Raw genomic sequence first — 13,620 nt, 5'->3', positions numbered from 1 at the left:
GTCCCTGCCATCTTCTGTTACAAAGCAGGGGCAGCCTGGCTCGCAGCTGCTCAGGAGGCTCCCCCAGGACACTCTCTCGTATCGACTTCTAGGGAGGTCACCTCTTCCTAAAAGGGAAACGCTATAAGGAATCAATTGTTTGGGTCTCGGTCACCATAGAAGAAGCTCTTCCCCGAGCCAGATGGAAGAGGTGGGGGCCAGGACGCACTAACTGGATACTAACTGAGAGTCTCTTAAGGGCAACAAGCCGTGCCTCCCTCAGCTCAGCCGCCCCAGCACCTGGTAGCCAGCTTGTGCTGAGTACATAGCAAAAAGGAAAAGAAATACAGGGAACTTCTTAGCAATCACATTTTTCTCTGCCGTCTCACTAGTCCTTTCTTTTTCAAACAATTTTATTTATTTTTAATTGAAAGATAATTTCAATGGTCCTTTCTTAACTGGTCAAGATGGAGCTTGCCACACACAGGTTATTTGGGGCCTTAGCAGGGAGCATATATTTACTGAGAGAGTCTCCCACCTCATGGACACCTAAGGACGCTCTCAAGGAGGGCTAGAATAACCTCTTTACATGTTATATGTGAGTCCAGCGCCGGATTGAGCAACCCCTAGCACTTTGCTGCAGAGGTCTGATGACTGGAAGCCCAGTGCCCTTTCCCTTCCCTCAAGTTCCCTCTACCTGAGCAGGTGGGCTGTTGGGATCTGGTGTAGGCGTTGAGGCGGGTGCAGGCAGCATGGAGCCAAAAATGGAGCGGCTGGAAGAGAAAAGGTCTGAAAGACAACATCGGGGGCCTGTGAGCTCTGTGCCTTTCACTTCACTGAATTTAGACCCAAACAAATTGGGCACTGAACCCCACCTTACCCAGAGGAATGCCGTGGCGAGTGCACCCCTCCACCCCCACTGAGGTAACTCTGCTGAAAGAGGCCCCCTGATCGGAGCTGTACATGCTGGCAACCAGTGTGGGCTCTGAAACACCCCCAGGCCTCGGTGGCACCAGCGTTTAATGATGGCGGGAGCTCAAGGATCATTTGTAACTGCAGGAAACTGCAAGGCAGCAGCTGTGTCGCTGGCGCCCTCTGCTGCCTACAGGGAGAACTGCTTGCAGTCAAGGCCAAACCTGAGGCTCTGGGACGTGGAGGATGAGAAACACTGCAGGCCTTGTAGCTACTTCCAAGAAAAAAAGAAAGTTCTGGACAAATTCTAAATCCTCTCCCTGGCCAATTCTAACAGTTCCGTCTATGAAAGGGAAGCCCGGTCCACTCTGTCCTGGGCAAAGGGAGATGCAGGTAGCCAAGCTCTCTCTCTGCCCCAAGTCCTCACCCTGGAAGGGCTCAAAGGTGTCCATGAAGTCCAGGTTGGGCTGCAAAGGAATCAGCCCAGGTTGAATCATGTCTGCGTTTCCCAGGTGTGCTGTTAAAATCAGAAAGGAGACAGAGGGATCGTTGGGCCTTCTCAGTCCATGTTGTAGGAATGTATCAAGGGCCCAGACTGGGTTTTCCTGGCCCTGCTCACACTCAAGAGTCTTTCCAGAATAAGCGTAGGGCACTGGCTAGGATTTCTCGGGGGTTCATGGGCATTCTCCACCCTCCAAAGGTGGGAAAGAAAGTGAGTTTTCAGGGGAAAGGTAAACTGAATATCTGGGAGCAGACACCCCGCTGTGAACAGCTCTGCAGAGACCCCTTGGTGTTGACTTCAGTCTGTGAGCTCTTCCTGGAGGGTTTAACTGGACGGCTGCATGCTCCCAGGTGAGAGGCCACCCAGGAGTGCAAATGATTTTCTCAAGAGTGAGTCTCAGGCCCTGTCACTGGCCCCAGGTCCATGTCCTCAGCTGAGGGGACAGGATCAGAAATGTGAAACTGGTTCAGACCAAAACCCCCACTGTTCCCTGGCAGGGGCACCACGGGCCCCGGCCCCCACACAGCAAGGAGGTTGGCCACGCCTTCTCCTCAGCGTTCCCCCCAGACAAGCAACAGAGGCTCAGGGATGGCCCCAAGGAAGAGCCTGACCTGGGGGCTCCTCCTAGGGTGGAGACGGCACCCTCTGGGGGCGGATTACCTATTTCACGTGGGTTGGGCCAGGCCACAGGCGGGTGGGAGGACAGTGTGGAGAAGAGGGTGTCACTGAATTCCGACATGAGCATGTCCGTGTCCAGCAGCGTGTCCTCCTCCATGGGGACCGGCGTCTTCCAGCCATCCCGGTGCTTGTGCCAGTAAAGCATGTCATCGTCCTACCACCCACGGGGGAAGGAAAAGCCAAATGGGCACCGGTGACTCGCGAGTTCTCAGACAAGTCATGTCGGGGAGATACGTGGCCCAGTTTCTCAGAGCAGCAAGGGCTGCCAGGTAAGAGACGAGGCCAGGGGATGGGGACCTGCAGAGAACTGGCTTCTTTCCTTTATGTCTCTCTTCTGGCCCCAGGGAGAGTCCACGTCCCCACCACCTTCTGCTGCGGTGCTGGGCCACCCACGTCACTGCTGTTTCTTGTAAAGGGGGAGGTCCCGAGAGGGTCCTCACAGCCCCCACACTAGCTCACCTGGGCCAGGCTGGAAAGGTCCTCATCCTTGTGCTGCTGGAGCTGCAGAGAAAGGAGAGAGAGGGACAAGGTGGTCCCCCAAGGCCCAGCGAGGGGACAAGGCCCCCAGCCTCTCCTCCCTGGAAGAGGATCACTTTCAGAAGCATCTAGGCCTTCTCTCTCTGGGAGGAAGGTGGCGAGAAGGATCCTGCCCCTGCCATTCCCCAGGCTGAAGTTGGGCTCAGAGATTCCTAACCAGCATTTGTGGAATAAACAGCCCCAGCTCCAAGTTGGACAGACTGAGAACAAAGGTCACATGACCAAAGCAGGTCACCACTTGGGCTGGGCTAGAACGAAGGGCCACAGGGGCAATGGTGGGGGGTGGTGGGCAATGGGTTGACAGCTCTGAGCCAGAGCCTCAGGGGTCAGTGTACTGAGTATATATGGGCTGGAAGTCCTTTTCAAATGTATTTGGCTGCACCGAGTCTTAGTTGTGGCATGTTGGCTCTATATAGTTCCCTGACCAGGGATCGAACCCGGGTCCTCTGCCTGGGGAGCACTGCGTCTTAGCCACTGGACCACCAGGGAAGTCCCCAGATACCCTTTTCTTGAAGTAGGTTCTCCACTTGTGATACTCCCGGATCACGATCTCTATGCGGCTTTTCCAGTACTTTCCTTCCGTGGTGATGGCCTATGGGAGAGGCATGGGGCAGAGGGAAGAGGTGGTGGTGGGTTTTATTCGCAGAGCTCACCTTGCCAGTGAACAAGCCTCTGGCTCCTGAAGTAAGGCAAGGGCAATCCAGCTCCGAGTCGCCAGCTGCCTGTCCGCGGCTTCATCCACAGAGTGTGTCAGCCTCTGCTGGGCCATGCCCAGCCACCGAGGGAAGGTGAGCTTTCACTAGGTTATCTTACCCCCTCACGACAACCTGAGGGATTTTGGGGGCCCGGGGCCCAGAGGTTGAACTGGAGTAGAGCTCAGACAAAGTGCTTGGCAAGAGAGAAGCACCGAGTTCCCAGAGCTGGAGGAATTGCCAGAGACTCAGGCTGGCTCTCAAATGCCCTAAGGCTCCACCACATTTCCAAAAGGTGAAAACGAACAGCCAGTCACAGAAGGTTCGGGCGGAAAGTGACCTCCAAGGTCTAGTTCAACCTCCCTACCAGGCAGGGCGGCAGCCCCTTCCACAGTTATCTCTGAATTCTGGTGACCAGGAATCATGACAGCCTCAGAGAGACCACCTCACTTTCACATTCCTTTCTTTGGATGGCTGCAGAATATTAAAGCAAGTCCCAGACATCCTATCATAAATGTCATATAATTTCACCTAAAATACTTCACTATGTGTCTTAGACAGTGAAGAATCTCCACAGTGAAAAATACAATACTATTACCAGACCTAAAAAGTGATACTCTTTACTACTGTCTGATACCAGATCATGTCCCTTGGCTCCAAGCTGTCTTGTGTTAGGTTACTTTCCAAGTTTTCCCCTTTTCACCATAACAGTAAGACAAGCTTGGACAAAACTAAAACAATACAGAAGAGTAGAAAGTGAAAGTGGAGTCTTCTCTCCTCCTCCTGCTAATCCCACAAGTAAGAGTTCTGTATATCCTTTGAGACACTTCCTATGCATGTATAGTCACACAGATACATGCTTCAAAAAATTAACCTGAAGATACTAAAATACTGTTGGGCCACTTGCTTCTTTTCATTTACTGTGTCTTCACCATCTTTCCCTCTCAGTATATAAAGATCTTGAGGTCATTCTTCGGTGGTTAAAGATGTCTGCCTTGTCCCCCCCACCACCTCCCCAGCTGACTTCCAGAGAAGCACAGACATTAAAGGGAAGCAGAGGGTAAGTCTTGTTTGGAGGAAGCCCCAAGTCCTTGGATCAGCCTGGTCTGAGAAGGGGGAACCTCTGTGGGGTGTCAGGGGCCACGTGCCCCTACATCGCCGTCGCATCTCATGGTAAAACAGCCGCCAGGACAGAGCACCCCGAGCGCTCTGCCCCGCAGCCCCCCTCTATGGGGATCCAGCCCTCGGCCCTGCCCTTGTGAGTCACCTCCTTCTCCTGAGTGAGGGCCCATCACCTGCCAAGTACCTCTGGACGGCGGTGCTCGTCCACCTCCACAGAGCCGTCCAGCGGGGTGACAAAGTGGCACACGGGGTTCTTGCGCTTCTCCAAATCTGGGCGGGGAGAGGGTGAAACACTGTCACCGAGGAGCCCTGCCCCTCTGTCTACACCCCGTCCCCCGGGGGCATCCCGAAGTGTTCGCCTCCTCTTGGAAAATGAGATTTGGCGAAATAAAGGGTCCAGGTCAAAGGAAAAGAATCTCTCGGTGATGTGGGGGTGAGAAAGGGAGTCTGCCTGGTCAAGAGGAAACACCAGCCTGAGCCTAGGGGACCCCCAGCACGCCGGTCTCCTGCAGGAATCACCAGACCCCCCAGCACCCACGCCAGCCGGACCCAGGCCATGGCCCGGGCCTGCACCTTCTCAGACCCGCTGAAAACAGGGACTGTTCCTCGACTCTCCAAATGTCACCCCTCAGCTGTACACCCATCCCTTCTCCCCTGCCTTACAACACTGAGCCTCCTGCAGACACTTGGATTTGACTTGGTTCTCCTATCTCCACAGACTGCCTGCGAGAGACTTCTGTTTGACACAGAGGGTTCCAAGACTAGGCTCCGGGCCCCAAGGTGCACAGGCTTCCCGGTGGCAGAACCTGTAGGGTCGTGGGCCCAGCTACACGGCACTTACACTGCATGTACCAGGCCCGCCAGATGGCGTTGTTGAGCCGGATCTTGTCTCTCCACTGGAGCTTCAGGCCCTTGAAATTCTTCCACTTCGGAGACACCAACTTCCCACTGAAAGGTAAAATGAAGAGGGGGACACTCAGTGGTTTCTCTGACAATGAAATGTGCCACCCCATCATTCCAGGCCTCAAAATTCTGGATTAATCCATGCAAGCCACAGGCTAGGCTCAATAGGATATACAGTCACTTTCACTATCCCATTTTGTTGACTTTTGCGTATCTTCAAATTCTTCCATAATTAAAAGCTAAAAATCTGTGGATTTTGCCTTATACGTGTATCAAATCACCATGCTGTACACCTTAAATTTAATGTTACATGTCAATTTCATTTCAACAAAGTTGGGGGGAGGAGTAAAGAAATCTGCTGACCATTGAAGGAAAGCCAGGCTCCTTGCACCTGGTCTCGGCCACCAGTCCCCAGGAGGCATTGATGATCCAGGCACACAAATGTCCCACTGGCCCTAGAACCCGCAGGGCCTTCTCTTGCCTCTAGGCCCCTGCACTGGTGGTCCTCATTCTTCACGGAGCTCCCTCCGCCCCTGGCCAGCTGTTCATCCTTCCAAATGGTGCTCAAACACCATCTCCCCCGAGCCAGCATTGGCCTCTCCCAGGCTGCTGCCAGTCCCTTCAGGATCTCTGAGCACTGTTGACACCTCAAGGACACACTCATCCACTCCCTGTACAGCAATGTGTCTCCACACCTCTGGCCACCAGACTGCAGCTTCTCAGGGGAGGGCCCTTCCAGTATTCCTACCCTAACCACCCAGCACTGAACTTGGCACAGAGCAGGGGCTCGTGTAATAATTCTTCACTGAATGAGTTAAAGGGCCCTTGCCAACAAAGCTAATGGCAGGCAAGGAACGCTCCCTGGTGGTACAGCCTGCTCAGATGGTTTAGTTTTCCACGGGCTGTGCCAGGAGCCACCTCTGAGCCGCTGGTATAGGGCTTCCCCTCTCCAGATGGCTGAGATGGGCAAGGCACTCTTTCTGGTCCATACCAAAGGGGGTTCTGTGAGTTCTACATCACTGCAGGCCACAGCTCTGCCCCCTTCTCCAAAGCCACTCAGAGAGGCCATGTGACAAGCAGAGGTGTGCCAGCAGTCACAACAGCTGGGGTCTTCAAAGACAGTGCCTAAGTAATAAACGCTCCCCAAACCTGAATACCTGATTTCTTCATCAGAAGCCCCTGGCAAATCTCATGCCCCATCCTCCAACCCAGCACCGGGCCAGGCTGTGGATTGTAGGAGAGAAGGCTGAGACCCCCACAGACAAAACATCACAGCAAGTCTTCTGAGAACTGGAGGGACAGACAGACAGCAGCAGCCTCAGCTCAAAGGGTCAGGGGCTTCAAGACAGTCACATGCCTTTCTGCCCCTGCTCCCCCAGTCCAAAGGCACTTTGACCTCAGCTGTCACCCACATTCAACAGCCAGCGGCCTGGTGTTTCTGAGTCTCTGTGGTGCAATTGCATAGTAGAAGTGAACTATTATAGCCACGTAACTCCTCTGACATACCAGTTTCCTGGGTAAAATCACAATAATACCATTGCCTCCAGAGTGTTTTAAGAAGGATTAAATGTACACACACGCAGCCACATTCTTAAGACACACAGCAGAGGTAACCCCTAAAGAATATTTTTTAAAAAAACCCACAAAACTAACCAGCGGGCTTAAATATAAACCCACCCTTATTCCTGCTTTGTTATGTAAGACATAGTGGCTGATGCGAGCATAAGAGCGTCTTAGAGAAGTCAGATGACACCGACATCTTCAATTACTTACCGTGAAACGGGTGGGAAGATTCAGAGAGAGGTCAGACCCTGAAGGCTAGAAACCCACTCTGATAAAGTAACTTTCGGGTTCTCATCTTCTTCCCCCCAAACTGCTGGGATGTCTGCCTCTTCCTGCCGTAGGGATATTCACTCCTTACGTCCAACGGCTGTCACCCATCACCCCCCCAGGCTTCTGTAACACCTCAACAGCCGACAGGCGGCGCTCAACTGACACGAACAAGGAAGTCTGAAACCAAAACTAAAACCTAAACCGCCCAGAGAGATGGAGAGGGTGAAAGCAGAGGCGATGGTTGATGGACACTCACCCACACATGGCAACTTGACTGCACACACAAAGTGTTAGAAAAATGCGGGACACACATCTAGACGTTTCCTTGCCAAAAGGGCTTCTCCTCCCGCCTTTGATGTGATGTCACTGTTAGCCTTCGACGAGGATAGGAGACATTCCCCACGCAGACACCCACAGACAAGGACGAAGACCCTTTCTGTGGAGGCACCCCAAGTCTAGTTTCCCACAGAACGTACAAGAGAGGCTGCTCTGAGGAGTTCTAGTGGGCAGCTCCTTGGCAGGGATCCCTAGAGCAGGATTCCCACAAAGTACCCACGGTCAGACTTCTGCTCCCCTCAACCCCACCCCAGCTTAACTCGGCTTCCAGACATGGCTGGGTGGGATGCTTCTTCGCTTAACTCAGGGTTCTGCCATATTCCTTCTTTAAAGTGTAACCAGAAACACTAAGTTTCTGAGGTCTTCTCTGGTGGTCCAGCGGCTAAGACTTTGTTCTCCCAATACAGGGGGCCCAGGTTCGATCCCTGGTCAGGGAGCTAGATCCCACATGCCCACAATGACGATCAAAGATCCCACATGCCACAGCTAATACCTGGCGCAAACAAATAAAATTTTAAAATGTAAAAAAGAAAAAAAATTTCCAAGACTACTGGCTTCTCCCTCGATAAACAAAAGACCTCCTCTGGCCTTACCTCTCAACCCTGACTTCTTAAACACCAACTCCCCCAACACCAGGGCTTCCTGGTTAGAACAGTGACCCCGGATTCATCCCCTACTCTCCCAATCTGACTCTGGGAAGGCCAGGGTCTGGGTCTGACTCATCCGAGCACAGTGCCTGGCATGTAGGAGGTGTGAATAAATAAGGAATGACTAAGTGAAAGCTAAACTTTTCCATAAAGAAAAGTCTTCACACACCCCCTACCATGGCCGTCCTTCCTAGAAGACAGGTCCATGACACGGGGCAGGAAGTCTACAGCACAACAAACTCTCTCTCAAAACTGCTGCTGAGTGGAACCACAAACTGAATTCTTTGGCAGTCTGGCAAGAGACTCCTTTGGAGTGAAAATTAAAATGCAAGCCTTGCACAGGCAGGAGCTGGCATTAAGAACGGGTAAGGATGAAACTGAGGTGGGGATTGGGGGTTCTGCTGGTTCCAGGGAAGATGATCTCTGAACTCCTGGTCAGAGCATTCTCTGCAAAAGAAAGCAGGCAAGGGCTCCGAGGTCTACTGCTGAGGGGCCCAGACAGTGGTGGAGTCCATTCATTTGGTCATGCAACTATATTTGCTTGTACGGTATTATTTCTTCACCATTCTTCATGCTTCCTGGAATCCCACCAGCAAAATGTTCCCAGGCCTATACTACCCAAAGTAATCTACAGACTTAAAGCAATACCTATCAAAATACCCATGACATTTTTCACAGAACTAGAATAATCTTAAACGTTTAAATGGAAACATAAAAGACCCAGTTCTGCCAAAGCAACCTTGAGGAATAAGAACAAAGTAGGAAGCATAACCCTCCCAGACTTCAGATAATACTTCAAAGCTACAGTAATCAAAACAGCATAGTATTGGCACAAAAAGAGACATATGGATCAATGGAACAGAACAGAGCCCAGAAATAAACCCATACAGCCATGGGCAATAAATCTTCAACAAAGGAGGCAAGAATACACAAGGGGGAAAAGACAGTCTCTTCAGCAAGTGGTGCTGGGGAAGTCAGACAGTCGCATATGAATCAATGAAAATATAACACTCCCTCACACCACACACAAGAATTAATGCAAAATGGCTTAAAGACTTAAATATAAGACATCATAAGACTCCTAAGAGAGCACATAGGCAGAACATTCTCTGACAAAAATCGTACCAATGTTTTCTGAGGTCAGTCTCCCAAGGCAATAGAAACAAAAGCAAAAATAAATAAGTGGGGCCTAATCAAACTTACAAGCTTTTTCACAGTAAAGGAAACCATAAACAAAACAAAAAGACTACTTAAGGACTGGGAGGAAATATCTGCAAATGATGTAACTGATAAAGGCTTAACTTCCAAAATATACAAATAGCTCCTACAATTTAATAACCAAAAAACCCAAACAACCTAATCAAAAAATGGGCAGAAGATCTAAATAGACATTGCTCAAAAAAAGACATACAGATGGCCACTAGGCACATGAAAAGATGCTCATCATCATTAATTATTAGAGAAATGTGAATCAAAACTACAGTAAGATATCACCCCACACCAGTCAAAATGGCCATCATTAAAAAGTCTGCAAATAATAAATGCTGGAGAGGATGTGGAGAAAAGGGAACCCTCCTACATTGTTGGTGGGAATGTAGATTGGCACAGTCACTATGTAAAAGAGTATGGAGGTTCCTCAAAAAACAAACTAAAAATAGAGTTGCCACATAATGTGGAAATCCCACTCCTGGGCATACACTGATACAAAACTATCATCTGAAAAGATACTGCACACCAGTATTCACAGCAGCACCATTTATAACAGCCAAGACACAGAAACAACCTAAATGCCCATCAACAGAGGGATGGATACAGGAGATGTGGTACATACACACAGTGGAATATTACTCAGCTATTAAAATGTCATTTTCAGCAACATGGATGCAAATAGAGATCATCATACTGAGCGAAGTAAGTCAGAAAGAGAAAGACGAATATCATATGATATCACTTATATGTGGAATCTAAAATACAACACAAATGAACATATCCGTGAAAGAAAAACAGACTCACAGAGAACAGATGTGTGGTTGCCATGGGGGAAGTGGGGTGGAGGAGAGAAGGACTGGGAGTCTGGGATTAGCAGACGCAAACTCGTATATACAGGATGGATAAACAAGATCCTACTGTATAGCACAGGGAACTATATTCAATATCCTGTGATAAACATAATGGAAAAGAATATGAAAAAGAATACATATATATAATGTGTGTGTGTGTATACAACTGAGTCGCTTTGCTATACAGCAGAAATTAAATATAACATTGTAAGTCAACTGTACTTCAATAATTTTTTATTAAAAAAAAAAAACAAAAACACATTCCTAGATCTGTCTCCTTCTCAGGGAGGTTGAGTTGGTGTGCTAGATTGTAGAAGAAGGGAATGGCATACGGGTTGCAGGCCCTTCTTTCCTCTTGGGGACAAGTTGTCTACTGAGGGCCCATGACCCTCCCGTTCTGCGCCTAGAGAGCGAGCCTGGGGTGGGAGAGGTCTCTCCTAGTTCTCGGCTGCCTGGGGCTGCTTAGAAAGACAGTCCAGGGTTCCCTTACAAGCCACATCCGCAGCATGATCAACGATACAGGGAATAATTTGGCCAACATCTGCTGAACCTTTTTTTGTTGTGTTAAAATATATGTAACATAAAAGTTACCACTTTGACCATTTTAAATAGCACAGTTCACTGGCATGAAGTCTGTTCACAATGCCATGTAACTATCATTGCTATTTAGTTTCAGTGCTGTTTTCATCACCCCAAAAGGAAGCCCTGTACCCAGTAGCAGTCACTCCCTATTACTTCCTTCCCTGGCCTCTGGCAACTATAATCGACTTTCTGTTTCTATGGATTTGTTTCTTCTGGATATTTCACATAAACCAAATGATAAAATATGTGGCCTTGTATATCTAGCTTCTTTCACCTTATACAATAGTTCCAAGGTTCACCCACATTGTAGCATATGTCAGTACTTCCTTCCTTCTCATGGCTGAATCATATTCCACTGGATGGAGAGACCACATTTTGTTTACTCCTTCATCTGCTACGGACATTTGGGTTGTTTCATGTTCTGGCCATTGTGAACAGTGCTGCTGTGAACGGACTCCACTTTGATTTCCCAGTCAGCCCAGAATTCTGGTGAGAGTGATCTGGCACTGGGGACAGGACACGATGAAGGGCAAAAACAACTGTGGCTTTTGTTGGAGGGCAAGTGGGCAACTGTGTATCAACATTTCACATGCGCATCCCCCAGGCTCCCGATCCCACTGTTAGGAGTAGACTCTACTCCAGACCCATTTGCACGTGGGCACAAAGACATAAATAGAAGACATTAAACTACAGCCCTGTTGGTGGGAGGAAAAGGCTGGGAACAACATACACTTACATGTGCTGATGGCTCAGACGGTAAAGAATCTGCTTGCAATGCAGGAGACCCAGGTTTGATCCCTGGGTCGGGAAGATCCCCTGGAGGAGGAAATGGCAACCCACTCCAGTCTTCTTAACTGGAGAATCCCATGGACAGAGGAGTCTGGCAGGCTGCAGACCATGGGGTCGCAGAGAGTCAGACACGACTGAGTGACTAACACTAACTACCTAACTAACAGCAAGATCTGCAAGATGTATTAAGTGGGAAAGAAAAAAAAAAGGTGCAAGAAACACACATGGCCACCATTTGTATTTTCAACAGAGAGACGTGCACACAGACACACACACAGGAAAGGAGGGAAGAAAACCAGCCAATCTCAGGGAAGACACACAAGAAAACAGGTAACAGGAAACAGTGATTTCCCTTTGGAGAGCTGAATCGGAGAATTAAGGAGCCTCAGTTGGCGAGTTAGTTTTCACTGTTTACCGTTGTTTCCTACTGCTCAAGTATAACATAGGAATGTATTATATATATATATATATATATATATTTTTTTTTTTCCTTCAAAATAAATAAGGGAACGAGACCAGGAACAGTCCAAAGCCTTACAGGGCTTCCAGTTAACTGGGGAAGGCAATTCATCACATGAGCAGATATGAAACTTGTGCACCAGTCAGTTTTGTGCCCCAGATCCAAACATGAGGATAATGGTAAATAAGTGGTTTCTTACATGAGCGAATGAGTGAATAATGCTAGACTGGTCTCTCTTCCAGGACTCTGACTCTTTTTCTTCAAAAGAGAGGTCTCCATTGGCTTTTCCTGGGATCTGGGCCTGGTTCCACAGGCTGCCAGGAGCCAAAACTAACAGGCTCCAGACGGACAAAGGTTCATTGAGGAGCCGAGGCATGGGGAGCGGCCCCGCACGAGGCACGGCAGGCGGAGGGGAATCGCCCTGGAGCCATGGGCCCTCCTCCCTGGGCCACCTGCCCAGCAGAGCCGCCGCCCAGGGAGCGCCTGCGAGGTTTTCAGGGCCTGCTCCCACGCCCAGGCGTGGGTCCTATCTCCTGCACCCCAAACTCATCCCCCTCCTGGGGCACTTGGCATCTTTTTTTTTTTTAACACTCAAAGAAAGTCCTATTGGAGAAGCAGGCTCAGAGGGCGGTGGTAGCAAGGCAGGTATATGGGCTTCTGAGGGCTTCATTCCAGGTCTGTCCTACTGACAAGGTGAATGTGTGTGTGTGTGTGTGTGTGTGTGTCTTTATTGTGGTGTGCGATGAGCAGGTGTGTCTGGGGGGGATATGTGTGTGGTGTATGCATGTGTGTGTGGTGTACACATGAGTGTGTGGTACGTGGGTGTGGGTGTGGTGTGCGTGGTATGTATGGCATGTGTGAGTGCACTTGCGTGTGCGGGTGTGCCACTGTGTCTAGGTGTTGTGTCTGCTCACGTGTATGAGCGTGTTTGTGAGGACTGTGGTTGTCTGTTTTGTGTCCTTAGCCGGGAGTGATCATTTCCATGATGATCAAAACCTAGAGCACCTTGACGGAGTGAAACAGGTAAACTCGGGCCGCAGCAGTGACTCCCCTGGCCCTGAACGTGAAGGACAGTGGCTCGTGTCCTTGCCTGAGCGCTCCCTCTGTGTCTTGGCCACCCCCTGGGCACAGACACCACCATGCTTACACCATTCCCAAGCAAATGAGGAAAGAGTGGTTTCCCTTTCTGGACTGGTGGCATGAGCTGTCAGAGTCCTGCCTTTGGTAAAAAGGATGCCGATGTCCCCTCCTCTTTAAGGGAGCCTGAGACCACAGGGGCTGTGAAAGGACCCGGCTGGTGCAGAGTAAGTCATGCCCAAGTCTTGGGGCATGTTGCTGAACACTGAACTTCAGTCTTAGGTACGTTTCTGGGTATTAAAACCTTGCAATTCCTGTCTGCCTCGAGCCATAACTGACCTTTCAGGCAGGAGCAGCGATGCTGGGCAGGGCCCCAGTTAAAGCCATAATCATATGTCTATTTGCCAGGAGTGTAAACTTGAACCCAGAACCCAGGGTGTTCTGACTCCTCTGGACTGAGGACAGGGCTGGACTTACAACAGGAAAAAGTGGTGTCTGACTTCAACTGTAT

General features: G+C 49.9%; 1 protein-coding gene across 4 annotated transcripts in view; it reads right to left on the bottom strand.

Annotated features, from left to right (window-relative positions):
- The window catches only part of MLXIP (MLX interacting protein), a 58,444-nt gene that overhangs the window by 11,190 nt on the left and 33,634 nt on the right, over positions 1-13,620 (bottom strand). For all 4 annotated transcript variants that reach the window (XM_081540119.1, XM_081540118.1, XM_081540120.1 and 1 more), the window contains exons 2-8: positions 5,264-5,370; positions 4,607-4,692; positions 3,111-3,200; positions 2,531-2,572; positions 2,054-2,225; positions 1,319-1,408; positions 677-768 (exon numbers count right to left, since the gene is read on the bottom strand). In XM_081540119.1, the coding sequence (XP_081396245.1) occupies positions 677-768; positions 1,319-1,408; positions 2,054-2,225; positions 2,531-2,572; positions 3,111-3,200; positions 4,607-4,692; positions 5,264-5,370 (679 nt within the window). The remainder of the gene's footprint in view (positions 1-676; positions 769-1,318; positions 1,409-2,053; positions 2,226-2,530; positions 2,573-3,110; positions 3,201-4,606; positions 4,693-5,263; positions 5,371-13,620) is intronic.

The sequence above is a fragment of the Giraffa tippelskirchi genome, chromosome 11 (genome assembly GCF_054371585.1).
Source record: "Giraffa tippelskirchi isolate mGirTip1 chromosome 11, T2T-mGirTip1v1.2.pri, whole genome shotgun sequence".
NCBI classification, from domain to species: domain Eukaryota; kingdom Metazoa; phylum Chordata; class Mammalia; order Artiodactyla; family Giraffidae; genus Giraffa; species Giraffa tippelskirchi.
The sequence above is the reverse complement of the archived record's forward strand: the minus strand, read 5'-3'. Positions and strand labels throughout refer to the sequence as shown.